The sequence below is a fragment of the Lampetra fluviatilis genome, chromosome 20 (genome assembly GCF_964198595.1).
Source record: "Lampetra fluviatilis chromosome 20, kcLamFluv1.1, whole genome shotgun sequence".
Lineage (NCBI taxonomy): Eukaryota > Metazoa > Chordata > Hyperoartia > Petromyzontiformes > Petromyzontidae > Lampetra > Lampetra fluviatilis.
Window position 1 is genome coordinate 8,483,187 of NC_136294.1, and position 16,650 is coordinate 8,499,836.

At 45.1% G+C, this 16,650-nt stretch overlaps 1 protein-coding gene across 1 annotated transcript in view; it reads left to right on the top strand.

The window, feature by feature from the left end:
* Positions 1 to 14,123: 14,123 nt before the first annotated feature.
* Positions 14,124 to 16,650, top strand: part of COL24A1 (collagen type XXIV alpha 1 chain) — a 158,703-nt gene continuing 156,176 nt past the window's right edge. The window contains exon 1 of the mRNA XM_078865719.1: positions 14,124 to 14,860. Coding sequence (XP_078721845.1) covers positions 14,808 to 14,860 — 53 coding nt within the window. The 5' untranslated portion in view covers positions 14,124 to 14,807. The remainder of the gene's footprint in view (positions 14,861 to 16,650) is intronic.

The window sequence follows — 16,650 nt, forward strand, 5'->3', positions numbered from 1 at the left end:
CAGGCCATGCTACTCATCTTAATTTTTTGTTATCCTTTTTTAAAAAATATATAACACATGTATGTGAACGTACGTTTCCTGCCAGTGTTAAGCTGACTACAAGACATGGGTCCGCGATGGATCCAACAACACCAAAATAAGCCTACGCATTTGACATTTTACTTGACGAACTCCACGCGGTAAGGTGCCCGCGAGATGTATCGGAACCCAGGTCCACGTTTCCGTGACGCGCAATTGCAACCCACTGGGCCACCCTGCCACTCGTGTGATGAGACACTGCAACGCATTAAGCAGATGTTGCAGGCTGCTCGCTACTGCGGAACTAGGATTGTCAGCAGAAGCGGGCAGCTTAGCAGCATTACATTGTTGCACTGTGCTACGCTCCCCGCCTTCACCAACACGCGCTAAACCAGGATGGTGCTTAGCTTGTTGTCCTTCCACCTGCACGGTTGGCCACGTACGGTGCGAAAGAAGTTCAACAGACAGACATGGCGGAATATGATAAATTAACCCACATGACCCACACAGCGGAGGGTTGGGCGGGGGCACCATCCAGCAGTGGATTGACAAAAGGGCTGTACATATATGATGGTTTGATGTGCATTTGTCTGAGTGTATTACACCCATGACAAACGCACGTGAAGGACAAGACGAAGTATGTTTTCTTCTTCTACTGGCCCAGGATGTTTCCTGACAGAAACACCTGATGGTTGATTTCTCCCGGAGTTCAAGCGCAGCGCGAGTCACTGCGTACGCGCAGAGCGCAGGGTGTAAAGTGTCCATTTGAAACGGTGTGTTTTCTGGACAATTCCTGCCGCTCCACCAGTGCACGTTTATTTTCCACTGACAAGCAAAAGAGAGACTTTGACTTTTAAACAACTTTTATTGCCGCCAGCAGCAAAAGCACCGGAGGCGATTCCAATATGAAAAACAGTCACCAGCAAACGAAAAGAAAACAAACGTTACATATCGTTACAAATCCACGTGCTGTGATGCTGAAAGCACCACATACAACACAAAAGAAAAAAGTCACGTGGTTGTGGTGTCATCGCGCACGAGAGAGCGCCGAGGGTCTTGCAACGCACGCGTGCGCAGAGTGCACGCCGAAGACTGGAAATTTAGCGCACCTCCCGTGTGGCACAGAGCCACGTTGCCTGCTAATCAGACAGACACGGAGACAGAGGGACCATTATAGCCTCTGCTGCCCGTCTTGCCCCTGGCAAGGAACAGCCGTGCCCAATGTGCGCTTACATTTTTATTTAATTCGCAGTACAGTCTGTTTGTGTAATTTAAATTGTCTTTTGCTCTGACCGCATGGAAAAGCACTTGTAAGGGAGAACAACCTCGGGCGTTTTATCAGACGCCCGTGGGAGGCGTCAGAAAAGCCCTGATGAGGCAGACATCGCAACTGGATGGGGATGACTCATTGACCGCTAAACCCAAGCTTCTCCACGCGATCACCGCAACTCCTGCCTTAATCACTGTTTATTTGGGTTGTGAGGTTAAACAGAAATGCGCCGTCTTATGGAAAAGAACGTATTGTCATTGTCTTGCCACGTCACAACGGCATTCACCTCGGCCAGAACAGGCATCAAACAGGTGTGTTAATGCCATAGGTACGTGGGGTGTCACGGTGACGGGTTGTTAACTACCTCGCCCAGTATACAGGAGTTCGTGGGTTCGATCCCGATCCTGACGCCTGTATAATTGGAGTGTAAATGTGTTCTCCCGGTGGTCGCGTGGATTTTCTCCGGATTTTTTCCTCCACATTTAGAAACTTGCGTTTTGAGTATTTGGCTGCGAAACATTTCCACGTGATAAGCCACTTCGTTGAGCTATCATTTGTGGCCAGGTCGTTTCTGAAAAAAAGTGCTCTATAGTTCAATGGGACTTACCTGGTAAAATAACCATAGTTATTTTTTTTAGTGTACGTACTTAAAATGAAATAGTAAATATAAAAAAATACCTATATCAAGAAAAGCCTCAATGATTCTAATGGCTCTTCTAATGACTCTTTCTCTTCAGGAGTGCCTTGTATATATTGAGATGTTTTGTCCATTTCCATTTCAGCAGAGTTTGCCATTTGAGAGGAAGCAATATTACTTGGAGACAACCCATACACGGAAGGGGATAATGCTCAAAACTATGCACACAGATGGATTCATTCCATCAGTGTACTGCCATATCCTGACCAACTCACGGCCCAAGTCAATACCTATCATTCTAAGACAGTGACCCATTATCCATGAAACAAGCAGGCTCTGTCTCTTACTTCGATTTCAAGATTGGAAAGGTTCGAGTCCAATAAAAAATATTTGGTCAATATTTAGTCATAGGCATACATTGGTATATATCCTTATAATGTTTCAACAGTTTGTGTATCTAGTTATTCAAAGGTAAAACAGCTAAGGGTGCAGCCCTGCAATTGCTCGCTCCTGCAACAGACATCTTTGAAGAAGTTGGATTAACCACACTCTACCCTACCGCACCCGATCGAATCACTCTTCGATAGGAATTTAAACCGCTGGGTGGACCAGGGCTTGGCAACCTGCGGCTCTGGAGCTGCATTCGGCTCTTCAAGGACTGTTTCGTGAAGTTAATTATTTAGGACCACCGTTTCGTATTCATACGCATTGCGGATCTTGAAATCTTTTTTTACACCGCATTCGAAAAAAATGGCTTCTTCTTATTCTAGATTTGAAGCTTTCGTGACTGCAAGGCATCATATTCTTAGGTTTTTTCGGTAAAGTCACGTAGGTAAAACATCAAAATTAATGAAAATAAAATATAATAAAAAATCACGACGTTTCGGAGGCAACACAAGTCTCCGTCATCAAGTGGGACCGTCACAGCCAGATTAGCTGCATCAAGTGAGGCAATGATTCAAGATGTAATCCCTTATAAGCAACTTGCTTACAAGCAACTTGCTTACAAGCAACTTGCTTACAAGGGATTACATCTTGAATCATTGCCTCACTTGATGCAGCTAATCTGGCTGTGACGGTCCCACCTGATGACGGAGACTTGTGTTGCCTCCGAAACGTCGTGATTTTTGTTTTTATGTTATTTTCATTAATTTTGATGTTTTACCTACGTGACTTTACCGAAAAAACCTAAGAATACTTATTCTTATTGTTTTGGTAGCCGACCCCCAGGGTAGACAAAGGCGGAGGGATTTAAGAAACTTGAGTGTCTAGTTATATAACGTGCTGAATTTATTTTGAGTACAGTGTGTAATATTAAAATAAACATTTAGCAATGATTCAGTACGCTTGAATTGATTTCAGAAGGGAAAAGTTAGCACTGCTTCATATTACCGAGTGGAAGAGTTTTAAATCACATCCTAGCACAGCAAGGAGCTAATACATGTCACATTACATTAGGCCTTTGAGCTACATTCATTTGGGGGTGTCAGCATGGAATAACCAACAGCACTTCCTCTTGTGGGACGGCAGAGCAGTCGCACAGTGGTTAGCGGAATGCGATATAAACCCGGTGGAGACCCCAAGTTTGATTCCCGACCATGGCTAAAATAGGCAATGGGTGAAACTTTCACAAATTATCAGTCCCCTCTTTGTCATCCTGAACTGACTATTGAAGCACGGTTCAAGAGTCAAGTTTATTTAGTTTAAACAGGTCAAAACTCAAGAGACCAGGAGTAGTCTCATTTGCAAATGTAACCTGAGGCATTGGTCTGCCAGTAGGGGGCGATGATGGCTGCTGTGTATAATCCCAATTGAGTAAATTTCCGGTCTAATTTTGGAATTTGCCAAATTTAAAAACCCTCTTTGTCGGAACACAATGGCTTACTCTTGACATCGGATGATCTTTAACGTCTGCTGTGAGGCAGATGGTGGGTTTTGTGATATTTTTTTGAATCGGTGTAGCTGCTACATTCGAATCATGAACCTTAACGACAAGCGACGAACGCGCTACTGCCCTGACAACAGCCCCCATAACCAACACGGCGTGTGGGGAGGCGTTCATCCAGCGGTGGGTTTACAAAAGGTTGGAAATGAATATTATTTATTATGTCCTCTGTACGGCTGCGATGAAACACTGCGGAGACATATGAGAGCAAAACATTGATAGGATTTATTGAATATGAAAACACCCCTATGTTACATCCCAGTTCCTGCGTGGGCGCATTCAAACACTGCGGCGCTGTTGAATTCTTAGCTTTTTTTTTCAAGTTGGCAATCATTACATTATTTTCATATTGTGAAGATGTCCGCTCAACAATGGACCCCCAACAGCTACAAGTGGTGAATCGTGGTTACCTGGGCTCAAGGCCAGCTCTCTGGGGCCCAGATCTAGATATGAGGATCATCAGCCAAAAATGTGTGAACTCCATTAACCATGTTCATCACAGACCAAAATAAAAAAATATCGATAATGCACAGCATTCATCGCGGACCATAACATTCTGAAGTCAATTAAATCGTCTTTTAGCTGTGGTTAATAAACTAATTTCTTAGCTTATGTAATTTATTTGAAGGGTCCCACATTGCCACAATGCTCAGGCATGAGGTGACATCAGGCGAGCTGATGAGTACGTTGACACACAGTGAACTTGAGCAGTGAGATGGCCTTCAGCTTTGCTTTGTTAGTTTAATGATTTGATAAATTGACCGTGATTTGCTAATACATTTAACCATTAAACCGACGCAAGTATGCCTATGCATTAAAATAAATTAGCTTTTCAGTCTATCAGCCAACAGACCTTCTGACCAAATGGTTGTCAGCAGCATTTGTTTAAACGGGCAAATACCAAACTAGTTACGACTTCTAAATCTCATCAACAGAGTTTCTAAAAATGTTTACCTATAATCCTCGACGATAACACATCATCCATGGATTTTCTTTTACAATGTTGTAGTACTAATAATAAGTCCAATATATAGCGTATGCAGAAGCGTGCAGTGGGTTGCTAGCACAAGTCAGAGGCGCTGGCCAAAAACCCATGTGTCAGTCGAGTGCTCTTCCGGACACATCTGTCTTCAGCTGTCTATTAATGTTTAGCTAGTTACGCTACAAGTGTTAATTTTACACAAGAGAACAGTGTTTTTTTACGCCATCTGAACCCCTTGTTTAATCCCCCAGAGCTGGTAAGACCAAATCAAGGACAAAAAGCGAAATGCGATGTGGGTTTTGATACATTCACTCCATGGTGATTTGGCAAACAAAGTACGTTCTAAGGGGGGTGTTGGCTTCACATCATCATCATCATCATCCATATTTTAGTATGTTAAACATTGGAACACATTTAATCTCAAAGTTTAGTCAGATTTCCAAACTGATCTGAAAGCGCTGGTGATACATGCTTAACTCATTTACTTGGAACGGGGTCAGTATTTCCACCGGTGCTATTTTAAGCGCCCCGTTTCCTTGCCTTGCGCAACATTGGTGCATTCATGCAAACAGCCTGGAAATGATGCCTCTGTGTGCTTATTGGTGCATGTACACATGTGTGAGGTTTGTATTAAATAATTCTAATATCTAATATATATAATCGTGACTGAGTGACTGATGTAAATTATAACGATGGTCTAAAAAGGCAATGAAAGCTGACATTTGGAACAAATATTTGTATCCCAAAAATTATGGTCTGGAGGTTTAAATGGTAAGATTCGCCTACAACTATAAATTGCTTTGAGTCTCATGATAGACACTTAAAATATATTTTAGAATGAGAATATTTGTTATATTGGAGGAATCAGATGAGCTGTAAAGTTATTTCTCAGAGATGCCCAGTACATACTTTTCTTCTTCCGTTAAGCCAAGTAGTTTAGCTCCTCTGAAGTGAATTATACTTCACTACCCTGGTCAGTGCAGATTGATGAAAGGGGTACCCATGACCAGTTCGATATCTCGCACCATTGATGTGAGCTATGGCCGAGAATCAAACTCCGGCGAATTGCTTGAGAGAGTAATACGCTTTGTGCCACTGCTTTATACTTTAACGAAGGCATGAAGATACTAAGGTCCTGTCCTGAGTTATGCTGACAAATTGGGGAATAGGTGCTATTTGGGGAATGCATAAACACATTCCTGCGGAGGGAGCTGGTAGGAACGTTGGGTTGCTCGGTCAATAGCCAGGGTCAACGGCGGCGTGGTGTATTCCGCAAATATGCCCGACTGTGAGGGCGGGTACAAGCCGGCGTGAGTAGGTTAAACGTTGAGTTTTATAAGGGCACCACGGGGTGACCAGCCCCTACCCACCCACCCAGCCCCACCCCTCCCACCCCCCACCCAGCCCCACCCCCCCCACCCAGCCCCTCCCCACCCTCCCCTCTCCACCCAGCCCCACCCCTCCCATTTTTGGATGCACGACGGACGGACGAACACAATATTCCCCTGTGGGCTGGTGGAACCAGGTGGTTCCTACCAGTAACACAGCTTCTGGTCACCACCTCTAGCCCTCGATAGAAATGGGTATGGCTCTCATTCTGGTGCATTTACCGCATCAGCTTTGGTCTCAAGTAACTGCTGTAGTTCATTCTCAGTATTCGTTTAATTACTTTTATAATTTCGGTGGCTGTGTTGGTCAGAGTGCTGCTGAGATAGTGCTGATGACAGCCTTGGTTTCAATTCAGGTGTACCAAGTTGATGTTATCTGTCCAGTCACCAAAATTACCCTTCAATTTCTATTAAGTTTTTCACTCCATTTGGCTTATTTCAGCCCTGTGCCTTAAACATTTTGGCTCAATATCCGTGCTACAAACACTCTCTGAATTACATATAAAATAAGCCCATATTCTGGATGAAGAGGCCAATTGAAGTAATGTCGGAAGTAGATCGATTTTATTTATTTCAGCGGCAAGGGCCTAATAAGCTGTTTGGCTTCATTTCATGAACATTATGCGATTGTATAAGTAGTTCTATGGTGTCCTCTCCCGGGGTCTTTTTCTGACACAGGGTGATGCATGGTTAGCTGCGGAGTTTTCAATAGATGATACTTTATTTGCGAATATAACACCAATGGCACAATGGAGTATACTGTAATTTGTGGAGAAAAGGGGTGGACTAAATAAGTCAATGTCACTGCCTACACTTTTGCTGCATTCCCAACGAAATATTCTGAAGCAATGCAATGCGCCTCAATACTGCAAGCGCACTTTACCAAAAGTATATCATGGACGTATGTCTTTGCCTTGGACCAACTCGTCCAAGGTGTGCCTCATCTTGTGATATCTCTGAATCTAAGTAGAACCGAGCCTGGTTAGTACTTGGATGGGTGACGACCAGGACTTCCCAGGTGTTATAGGCATGGAGCAGTTTTGGGGCCCAGAAGATTGCAGTGCTGAGAGTCACCCCGATGTATGTGTGGTTTTCTCCGGTAACTCAAGTCTTGAATAATTAGCGTGGCTTTCCTGGCTAAATATAAATAATTGGCTGATTGGTGAAAGTCCCCCAAGTGACAGATGCAATAATGATCTAGTTGACCTATTAGTGACATAAACAAAACGATTATTTACATACAGAACTCGGTGGGTACTTACGTAGAAGCGTTTGTAAAAATAAAAAACGTAATCCCATTTATCTCCATGAATGCTTCTGCGTTGAAAATTTGCCCCAGCTGCGAAACAAAAACTCTGGCTGTGCCAGGAGGGAGTTTAAGATAACACCTGCCCTACGTTCTACATCATCTCAGCAGAAATGACATAACCCGCTCGTCGGAGAGAGACATATCACTAACGGGTCACTGCCATCCCTGCCGCTGTGTTTTCTCGAAAACAGCACGCGCCGGTGAGACGGCTACGCTGCGCGCTTAACGGTGTGGTGCCAATCTTAGTAATTGCCATAAATGAGTGTCTTCTGGGCCGAAGGTTTCTCAGCTGCCCAAACAGAAACGTTAAAGGGATTCTGAACCCTAAGCGAAGGCCCTATCCTCACGTTTACCCAAAATTAAAGCGGCATGAAATAATACATTCTTTATTGCACCACCAGGTGGCTGAAGGCCAAGAAAAATACGTTATTGGCCTGAGCCTGTACTGCATTGAGTGAGCATTTGTCGACAAGCACCACTCTCCTGCAGTCTTCAGTAGTATAAGCGCAGGAGAGTACTATTTAGCTTTGCTTCATTGCTCTTAGGTTATCACGTGGAAATATCTGTAAGAAGCTGCAAGCAGACCCAGGTACTCCTTTCATTTAAACATTCTGTCAAATGGGATTTAAGCAAAGTCAAATGGAAAATCGCGGTTTTTTTCTCCACACTGCTGCTGTTCAGATAATTTCTCTGAACACTGCCAGCCCAGGCACCAATCAGAATGCATGCTGGGATTTGTACACACTATTAACGCACATGTTTGCCGCTACATTCCTCAGGGTGTTTGTTCACTAATTCACACAGGGGCATGCTGGGATACTTAAAACATGGAATGTTTTACTGTCAAATACGGTGGAGCCAGCGGGGGGGGGTGGGGAAGAAATGATTGCAGGTGCACACCGTTAAATGTACTACATTTCAGCAAAACCAAGTTTAAACACGTGCCTAGGCTAGCCAGCGAGAAATCTAGTGACATCGATTAGTTGTGTCAAGTTATTTGAATGAGATTCTTATTTATTTATTTTCACAGCAGCCTGTTTTAAAACTTGACAGTTGTGCTCTGCTTGTAGCAGTGTGCTGATGTATTTTCACAAGAATTTAGCGAGAGCCGCATTCCCCTTGGGACCAGCACTTCCTACTTCACTAGATCATCTTCATCTGAACTCCCAAATTTGACTTACGTTAAAAACGGAATCCTAAATGTTTGCTCACTTTTCATTCGATGACGAGATGGAGTTTGCACTCATGTGTTGCTTATTTTCAAGAATTTTTTATTAGTTTTTTTACAAGAAAACAGATTTTGTTTTCCCCTGATAAAGTTGCTTCAGGATTGAACAAATATGTATTGTTACGCAACAATTGTTTTGGTAAAAAAAAGGGCAAGCGTCACAAATCTGGTCATGCTGATTATAAATTGTTGAATGCTAATTTAAAATGGTGAAAATAAGTTGTGTGCTTTCAGTGAATACGCGTGGATGAATGAAAACAACGTTCATATGTTCTATTCAACTCACTGCGTGCATGCTAATCAACAGTATGTGACATTGTGCAATGCAGTGGTTAATGCATTGCGCTGTAAACCTGGCCACTGAGGTTTTCTTCTCGGCCGTGATTAACATCAAACTGGTCCTAGGATCCCTTCACCAACCAGCATTGACCAGCATGGTGAACTGTAAACTATTACAAACTATTAAATGTTACATTTTGTTAACGGCCATACGGTACTTGAAGTACGTGTCTACTTACAGTATGTATAAACACTATATACAACATGTGCTGATGTGTCCGAAAGAAAATTATATAAAATTCAATGGTCCCAGAAGTGCATACCAAGGCCTTCCAACCCAAATCAAAGTGTTCCCAGCTGCATCAAATCAACATATGCGCTATATGCGTGAAGAAAAACACACAACCGCGTGCGTTACATACAAGCGCGCATTACATCAACAGTGGCCTTGTCGCATAAGGTTATCAAAATATGGGAGAAGGCAAGAGCCAGAGCAGAAAAAACGAGATCAGATTGGAAATACGTTATGAAAATGATGTCTTTGACACGTGTCGAATTCCAATTGGAGGTGAGCACGGTATTTAGGGCTTTACATACCGACTTGATCAAAACCCAGGCACATATAAACCGAACCACATGACTATACTTGTACGAAGGGCACAACATTACTGAGGACTAGATTGCATGTCTTGTGATATTGGGGTGAGGGGAGTAACAACATGGATAACTAATCCAAAGAGCTGTAGGTTACGTTGCTCACGGATTTCATTCGTAGAAATCCGTTTGCTTACATTATTTACTCAGATCATAGATGTCGTTTTTATATATACCTGATATTCACTATGAAAAAAAGCAGGGTCTCCAAAGTCATTCGACATACAATTACTGTATTCTGGCTTTTGGTTACCATGCACAACTTAAATTTCGATTTAAAGCTTTCGTGACTGCAGGGATTCGTCTTCTTGGTTCTTTCGGTAAAGTCACGTAGAAGGGAAGTAATAAAATAATAAAAATAAAACATAATAAAATACAATTCTCACGACGTTTCGGCCACAACGCAAGCAGCCGTCCTCAGGTGAAAACCAGGTCTGTCGAGGCGACAGCGTCTTGAGAATTGTTTTATTATGTTTTATTTTTATTATTTTATTACTTCCCTTCTACGTGACTTTACCGAAAGAACCAAGAACATGCACAACTTGTCACATTACATTTTTAGATTTACGAATTGTGTAAATTGTATACGGTATAGGCGACACGAATAAGGTGCATCGAAATTAAATCGACCGGTCGCAGGCCCTGGCACAGGGCGATAGCGGTCCTCACAAGACATTGGCAGGCCACGCGGCCCAGCGCCTGACACAGCGCCGAGTGCGGGTCACTGAGATCACCATGTCTGAGATGGGCCTCGTTCGTACGCGTCTGGGTCAGCCTCGACCTGCCCCCTTGGGCCACCTCAAATACCAAGGAAGCCCATCGATGATCGCTCGCAAGAACTCTGCCCGGTGTGTTCGGTCAGCAACGTATCAGTTGTAAAATTGACAGAGATTAAAGGACGAGATAGAGTATTCAAGATGCGATTTAAAGCTTTCGTGACTGCAGGGATTCATCTGCTTTGTTCTTTCGGTAAAGTCACGTAGAATGGAAATAATAAAATAATAAAAATAAACATAATAAAATAATTCTCACGACGTTTCGGCCACAACGCAAGCAGCCGTCCTCAGGTGAAGAACAGGTCTGTCCTTCCATGACATCTAACCGACAGACCTGTTCTTCACCTGAGGACGGCTGCTTGCGTTGTGGCCGAAACGTCGTGAGAATTATTTTATTATGTTGTATTTTTTATTATTTTATTATTTCCCTTCTACGTGACTTTACCGAAAGAACCAAGAAGATGAATCCCTGCAGTCACGAAAGCTTTAAATTGAAATTCCACAAGTACTCTTTTATGTTCTTAATTTGCGATATCGTGGAACTATCCTGCACAGCGCATACCGTCCTTTAGAAGAGACATTTAAGCCAGCTCCCCCATCTACCACCAAACCACAGTGCATTAATGATCTGCCAACATTCATGGCACAAGCATGCCTATTGTTGGCATTTGATATTGGCCAAATTAGCCACCTGCAAAAAAGTAACACGAGCCTTACAAAAACGTGCAAGGTTGCCCAATATTAATTCGTGCTTAATCACGTGGATGACGAGGAGGGAGAACTCCAGAGACAATTTCAAAGTCACAGAGCGCTACACGCAGGTTTTGCAAGTGCGATACTATACACACAAAACTTGGATCCGGCCGTGGTGGGATGGTCAGCACACTGGGGCACTTTAATTCAGAGGCCTTGGCGTGGCAGTACGAAAAATGGGCCAAGTTTCTCAAATATCCCCGCCTCTGTCCACCCAGCAGTATAAAGGGGTACACTATGGTTAGTTGATCGGCTGGTCGCGTGTGGTGGGGTAAAATGTATGTTCTCAGACCTCTTCTTCCATGACATCTAACCGGCGTGGAAGAGTAGGTCAAACACCCTCGAGAGCCTCCACTTAAGCTCTCGAGAGCTCAAGTGGAGGCTCTTCCGCCAGCAGAAGCGTGAGCAAACGTTTACAGGGCCGCATCTTTGCCTTCGCCTGTACACAGCACAATTTGTATTGGTATAAACCGTCGACACGCAACCGCATCTCAAGATGCCATCGGGGAGTAGTAAGTGGACAATGAACTGGATGGGGAAGAGACAGTCACAGAGGTAAAGTGGAAGATCTCGAGCAAGGAGATGGAATTACAGCTGCGCGGTTAAACAGGAATTGATGTTCTGCCTGGCAAAGAAATACTTACTGATACGGACAGACCCTGTTACGTAATAATTGTACACTGTTATTCAAGCTGTGCGTTTTTGCCACAAAGCCAGCTTATATGTGTAAACTCCACGGTACAATTTGTACACAAGCAGATCGGACGAAACAGTGTCATGGATAACGCCATTACAACATCACTCGCCAACTGCTATAAACAGCCGGAATAATTTATCTTTGGCGTCCAACAGTTACAGATCTCTACCCGACGTGCTTGCGAATCGATGCAACGCATTTGTTAGCTGTCCTGCAAGAGGGGTGATGTAATAACATCGACGCTGTTCAAGTGTAACATTAAACACGACCTGCGACTGGTCCCTTGCGTGCAAGCCACATTATCGTGGTGCAGTCTGGGCCAAATAATCACCAAATGCCATTGTCCAGCAGTGGATTGACCAATAGGGGTTGTAATTACGTACCACAGCACGCTATATATGCTTAGCAGGTATAGAAATATAACATAGCGTGGCAGTATTATCTGAAGATATATTTACGACGAATTGGAGTCGGGGGGGAGGGGGGGTAAGTGGTTCAGCCACGAGGAACTTGGATTTTGGTCAGCTAAAAGACCAAAGAGATTCGGGGCAGGGAGGAGGAGATGATGGAGGGAGGGAGGCAGTGAGCACGCTTGGAGGGAGGGAGCAGGGAGGCGGGGAGGAGGGGGCCATGGAGGGCATGCTGGGGTTAAGAGAGTGTGGCTGTGCGGTGGGAGTGAAGGCTGGTGGCTGGTGAGTGGGTGGGTGGGTTTGCCTGTAACCGGACACCGCCCGTGCTGCAGGCTCCAGATCTGACCCGTCCCCGCCTTGTAAAACGCAACTTTTTTTGGGGGGGAGGAGGAGGGGGGGTGTGGAGAGCCTCTCCTCTCTCTCTCCTTCCTGCCGTGGCAAATGAGCGGCGGGGGCTGCAGTTTTGACAACATTTGTAGTCTCCAGCAGCAGCGTCGCGAGTGTGCGTGAGTCCAGCGAGCAGGGCTGCCGCCTCTCTGTGTGTGTGCTGTGTGTTGTCGGAGGCGGCATATCATCATCTCTGCTGCTGCAGGCTCTGCCGCTTCTGCTGCGCCGATAGCGGGAGTAAGCCGTGCACCCACAACGAACAGCAGTAGCCACAATCATCACCATCATCATCGTCATCCAGTTGTTTCAGTGCGATTTGTCATATATAAGAGGCGTCCCGTCCCTGTGAGTTCCGAGAATACAGTAAACAGGCGTGCCCCACGTCCTATTGAAAAGCCGGCTGCTTGCTTTATGTAATCGCTGCGGGAAGGCTTCTTGACAAGTTGTCTCTCTGGCTCACTGCGGAACGCGCACTTCAGCGTTGACCATCACGAGTGAAGGCAGAGGTTGTCACTGATGCGAAGGCGTGCGCGCGTGTTAATTGAGTTGCGTCGAGCAACCGCTTGCTCTGCCCTCTGCCTCGTCTCTGCCACGTGCTCTTAACGTCTCATTGGGTGACAGAGACTGCGAAACTTTGTGAATGGGTGGCTCGCGTGTGCTGGGTTAGAGACAAGCCGGAGTAGTCACTTAAGTTCATGTCAAGTGCCGTATGCGACGGGGGCAGTAGTAGTCGTAGACATTGGCTGTCTGTAGCTTATCAGGTACTGTAGGGCAGTCGTGCATGCTTGGTCTGTGTGTGATCATTTGCCGAGTTCGCACTGCACGTCATTGCATGCTCACAGGCACCGTCGTTGATTATTCATTATGCGTGCGGGATTGTTGAAGCTTTCGTCTGCTGAGTAATAGCCGGGTGTGATTACCAACTCTTGCGTTTGACTATGCGTCCGAGGCTCTTGACCTGTGCTTGCTAAGCCGGTCCTGTGTTCATCAGTGGCTGGCCCTGAGATCATGCTAACCAGGACTCGAGCCCATATGTGCACATGCTTGCAGTCTACGTAGCCCCGGATAGGTGTTTACACTTTCTGCCATTTGTAACTTTTTGTGTACTCGCTGACCTGTTGGGATACGCGCAGCTGCTTAGCATGTGTAGGTGCTAATTCTGTCTAGCTGCTAAGTCAGTCTATGTATTTAAGTGTAAAGTCTGGGTGGACCTGCTAAGTATATCGGTTTAAACGCTAAGCCGATCTCTGTACGGTAGAGGTGCTTTGTCGATTTAAGTCGGTCCGTATCTACCTGCGAAGTAAGCCAATAGATGCTAAATCGGCCTACCTGTAGTTAGTAAGTAACCTGTAGGTGTAGGTGCTAGGCTTCAGGGAGGTGTGGACAGCATCAGTAGTAGCAGCAGCAGAATCTTTAGTTGTCATTCATAGGAGTAGTTTCATAATCACCATCAGTATAGTAATAGCAGCAGCATTATAAGTGTCAACCCGTAGTATCATCATCAGTAGTAGCATCAGCAGCATCTTCAATTGTCATTCACAGTAGTAGTATCATCATCAGCAGTAGTAATAGCAGCAGCATCATCAGTGTCAACCTGCAGTAGCATCATCACCAGCAAGTCACAGCAGCAGCAGCATCTTCAATTGTCATTAACAGTAGTAGTATCATCATCAGCAAGTCACAGCAGCAGCATCTTAAATTGTCATTCACATTAGTAGTATCATCATCAGCAAGTCGCAGCAGCAACAGCAGCATCTTCAATTGTCATTCACAGTAGTTTCATCATCATCTGCAGCAACAGCAGACCCCCCCCCTCCCCACAGCGTGTGGGACCCCTGCAGCCAGGGCAGCAGTCGTGGTCGCGGGGGGCTGCGCGTGGAACGAGGGGGACAGGAGGAGCCTCCACGGGGCACGGGGGGACAAGGACTGTCGCCTCCTCGGCATCGCTGGCCCGGGCTGTTGGGGGCAGCAGCTGCAGGAGGCCGGGCCCCCATGTTCGCGCAGCCCCGTCCGCTCCCGTGAAGCCGTGTTCTCCTGCCGGCCCGCTCTCCGCAACGGGGACAAATGCCTACAGATGTATTTAGGGGCTCAGAGACAAGGCTCAGGCATCGCTTCACTCGCAAGAAAGTGAGTACCGACACATGCCTCCACCCCCCCCCTTCCATCTCCATCTCCACACCGCCAGCACCCGTGATGTGCCCTAAGGGCTTCTCAACATCGACGCAGACGCGCACGCATCAGCAAGCACTCACCTCCACGTGTTCGCGAGAAATCGGACGTTTCGGTCTTCGCGGCAAAGAGAGAGAGGGAAAGTGTGCAAAGAAGTTGACTGAGTTGGATTTGGAGATTTCGTTTCGCTCTGTGGGCCTGGTAAATGTGGCGCTTTTTTGTTATAGGGTTACAAATGAAATGTTTGTATTTGACTCACGAAACGGGTAATTCACAACTTTGGCACTTGAGTCGAGTGAAAAACAACCCTTCAAAAGTCAAAAAAGTTGTACAGCATATGCATTGAACTCGTTTACATTAAAGGTCAAAATTGTACGTCCATGCAAAACTGCGGATTGAATGTGAGGAACATAGGCGCGGGAGAACAGTACAGTACAACAAATGGAATTTGCTGGGCTTGCCCTCTGCTGCCCAACCTCGTCGTCCGTGGTGAAGTATGGTCAGAAAAACCCCCTTACGACCCACTCGGCACGACGAGGTCCCAATCTAGCAGTGGATCAGAATTAACAGCTGGGCCTGGACATGTACCGCACACATCGCATTGGCTGAAAGAGTGCAAGGCAAGGGGAAATGAATTACGCAATCCTGGAGAATGACTGCACTGGGATTTCCTTGCTATGAGTGTGCATTATGAATTGTCAGGTTATTGTTGCCCTTTGTGAATGAATACAAATTGTTTATAAGCCTTCAGTGGCAATGTTCATTTTAGCTCAAAGTGGATCACCTGAGTGATGTCACCTAAATTCACCTGCGGGTGAAAACGTATTTGTACTGACAGTGGTCACTTTGCACTGTGCCTGCTCGTGTGTACATCACACACATGCTTGTTTTTGCAGTAAATCGAGAATTTGTCTCTGAAATCTCCCCACTGAGGCATTTTTTCTCCATTTCTTCATGATGTCCTGCTCGTGATGGCATTTCATGTGGGGTCATGGTGGGCTTCTAAATTATGTAGATGGGGGGGGGGAAACAATGAAAGAAGAAGAGCCTTGTATGCTCGCAGTAATAAAGTGTACACAGCTGTGCACATACTCAATGTTGATGTTTTGGCCACTTACAGTCACGTGAAATCAGTTGAGATCATGCCCAAAGTACTCACTCATGGAATTGTCCAAACATCCCAATGCAGGACTCTCCTGGAAAGGAGTCTTGAGACTCAGTGAGGCTTCCCTGGATATAGAGTCCATTATTGTTATGCTGTTGACATAATGTTGATGAGGTTTTTTTTTATAATAGTCCTGTACTCTAAATAAATTACAAATGTGTCCTAATTAAACTGATAAATCGAGGGATATGAATACAACTGTTGCCAACAAAGCGTAACAACTAATGCGTTTGAGACTTCTTGGAGGACTCTGGTAGGAATCAGCATATTTGTTCCTCAATATGCAGTGCTGTGGTAGCACCTTATAAAAAAACACTACGTTTGTAATAATTTTGGTTTGCCATCACGCTAATTTGCAAATAATGAGATTATCTCACAGAAACATTTCACACGTCTGGATAAAGCAGCGATCAGAGTTTGATTTTTGGCAGGCAAATTATTGCATGAGGGATACACATTTGCGACTAACATTCCATCAGGGCAAACATCTGCCGTCAATACTCATACATGTGCAGCTACATGGAGAAAATGTACCAAGACTACTAGGGGTGTAACAAGACATCATTTCATCGCTTCATATCGA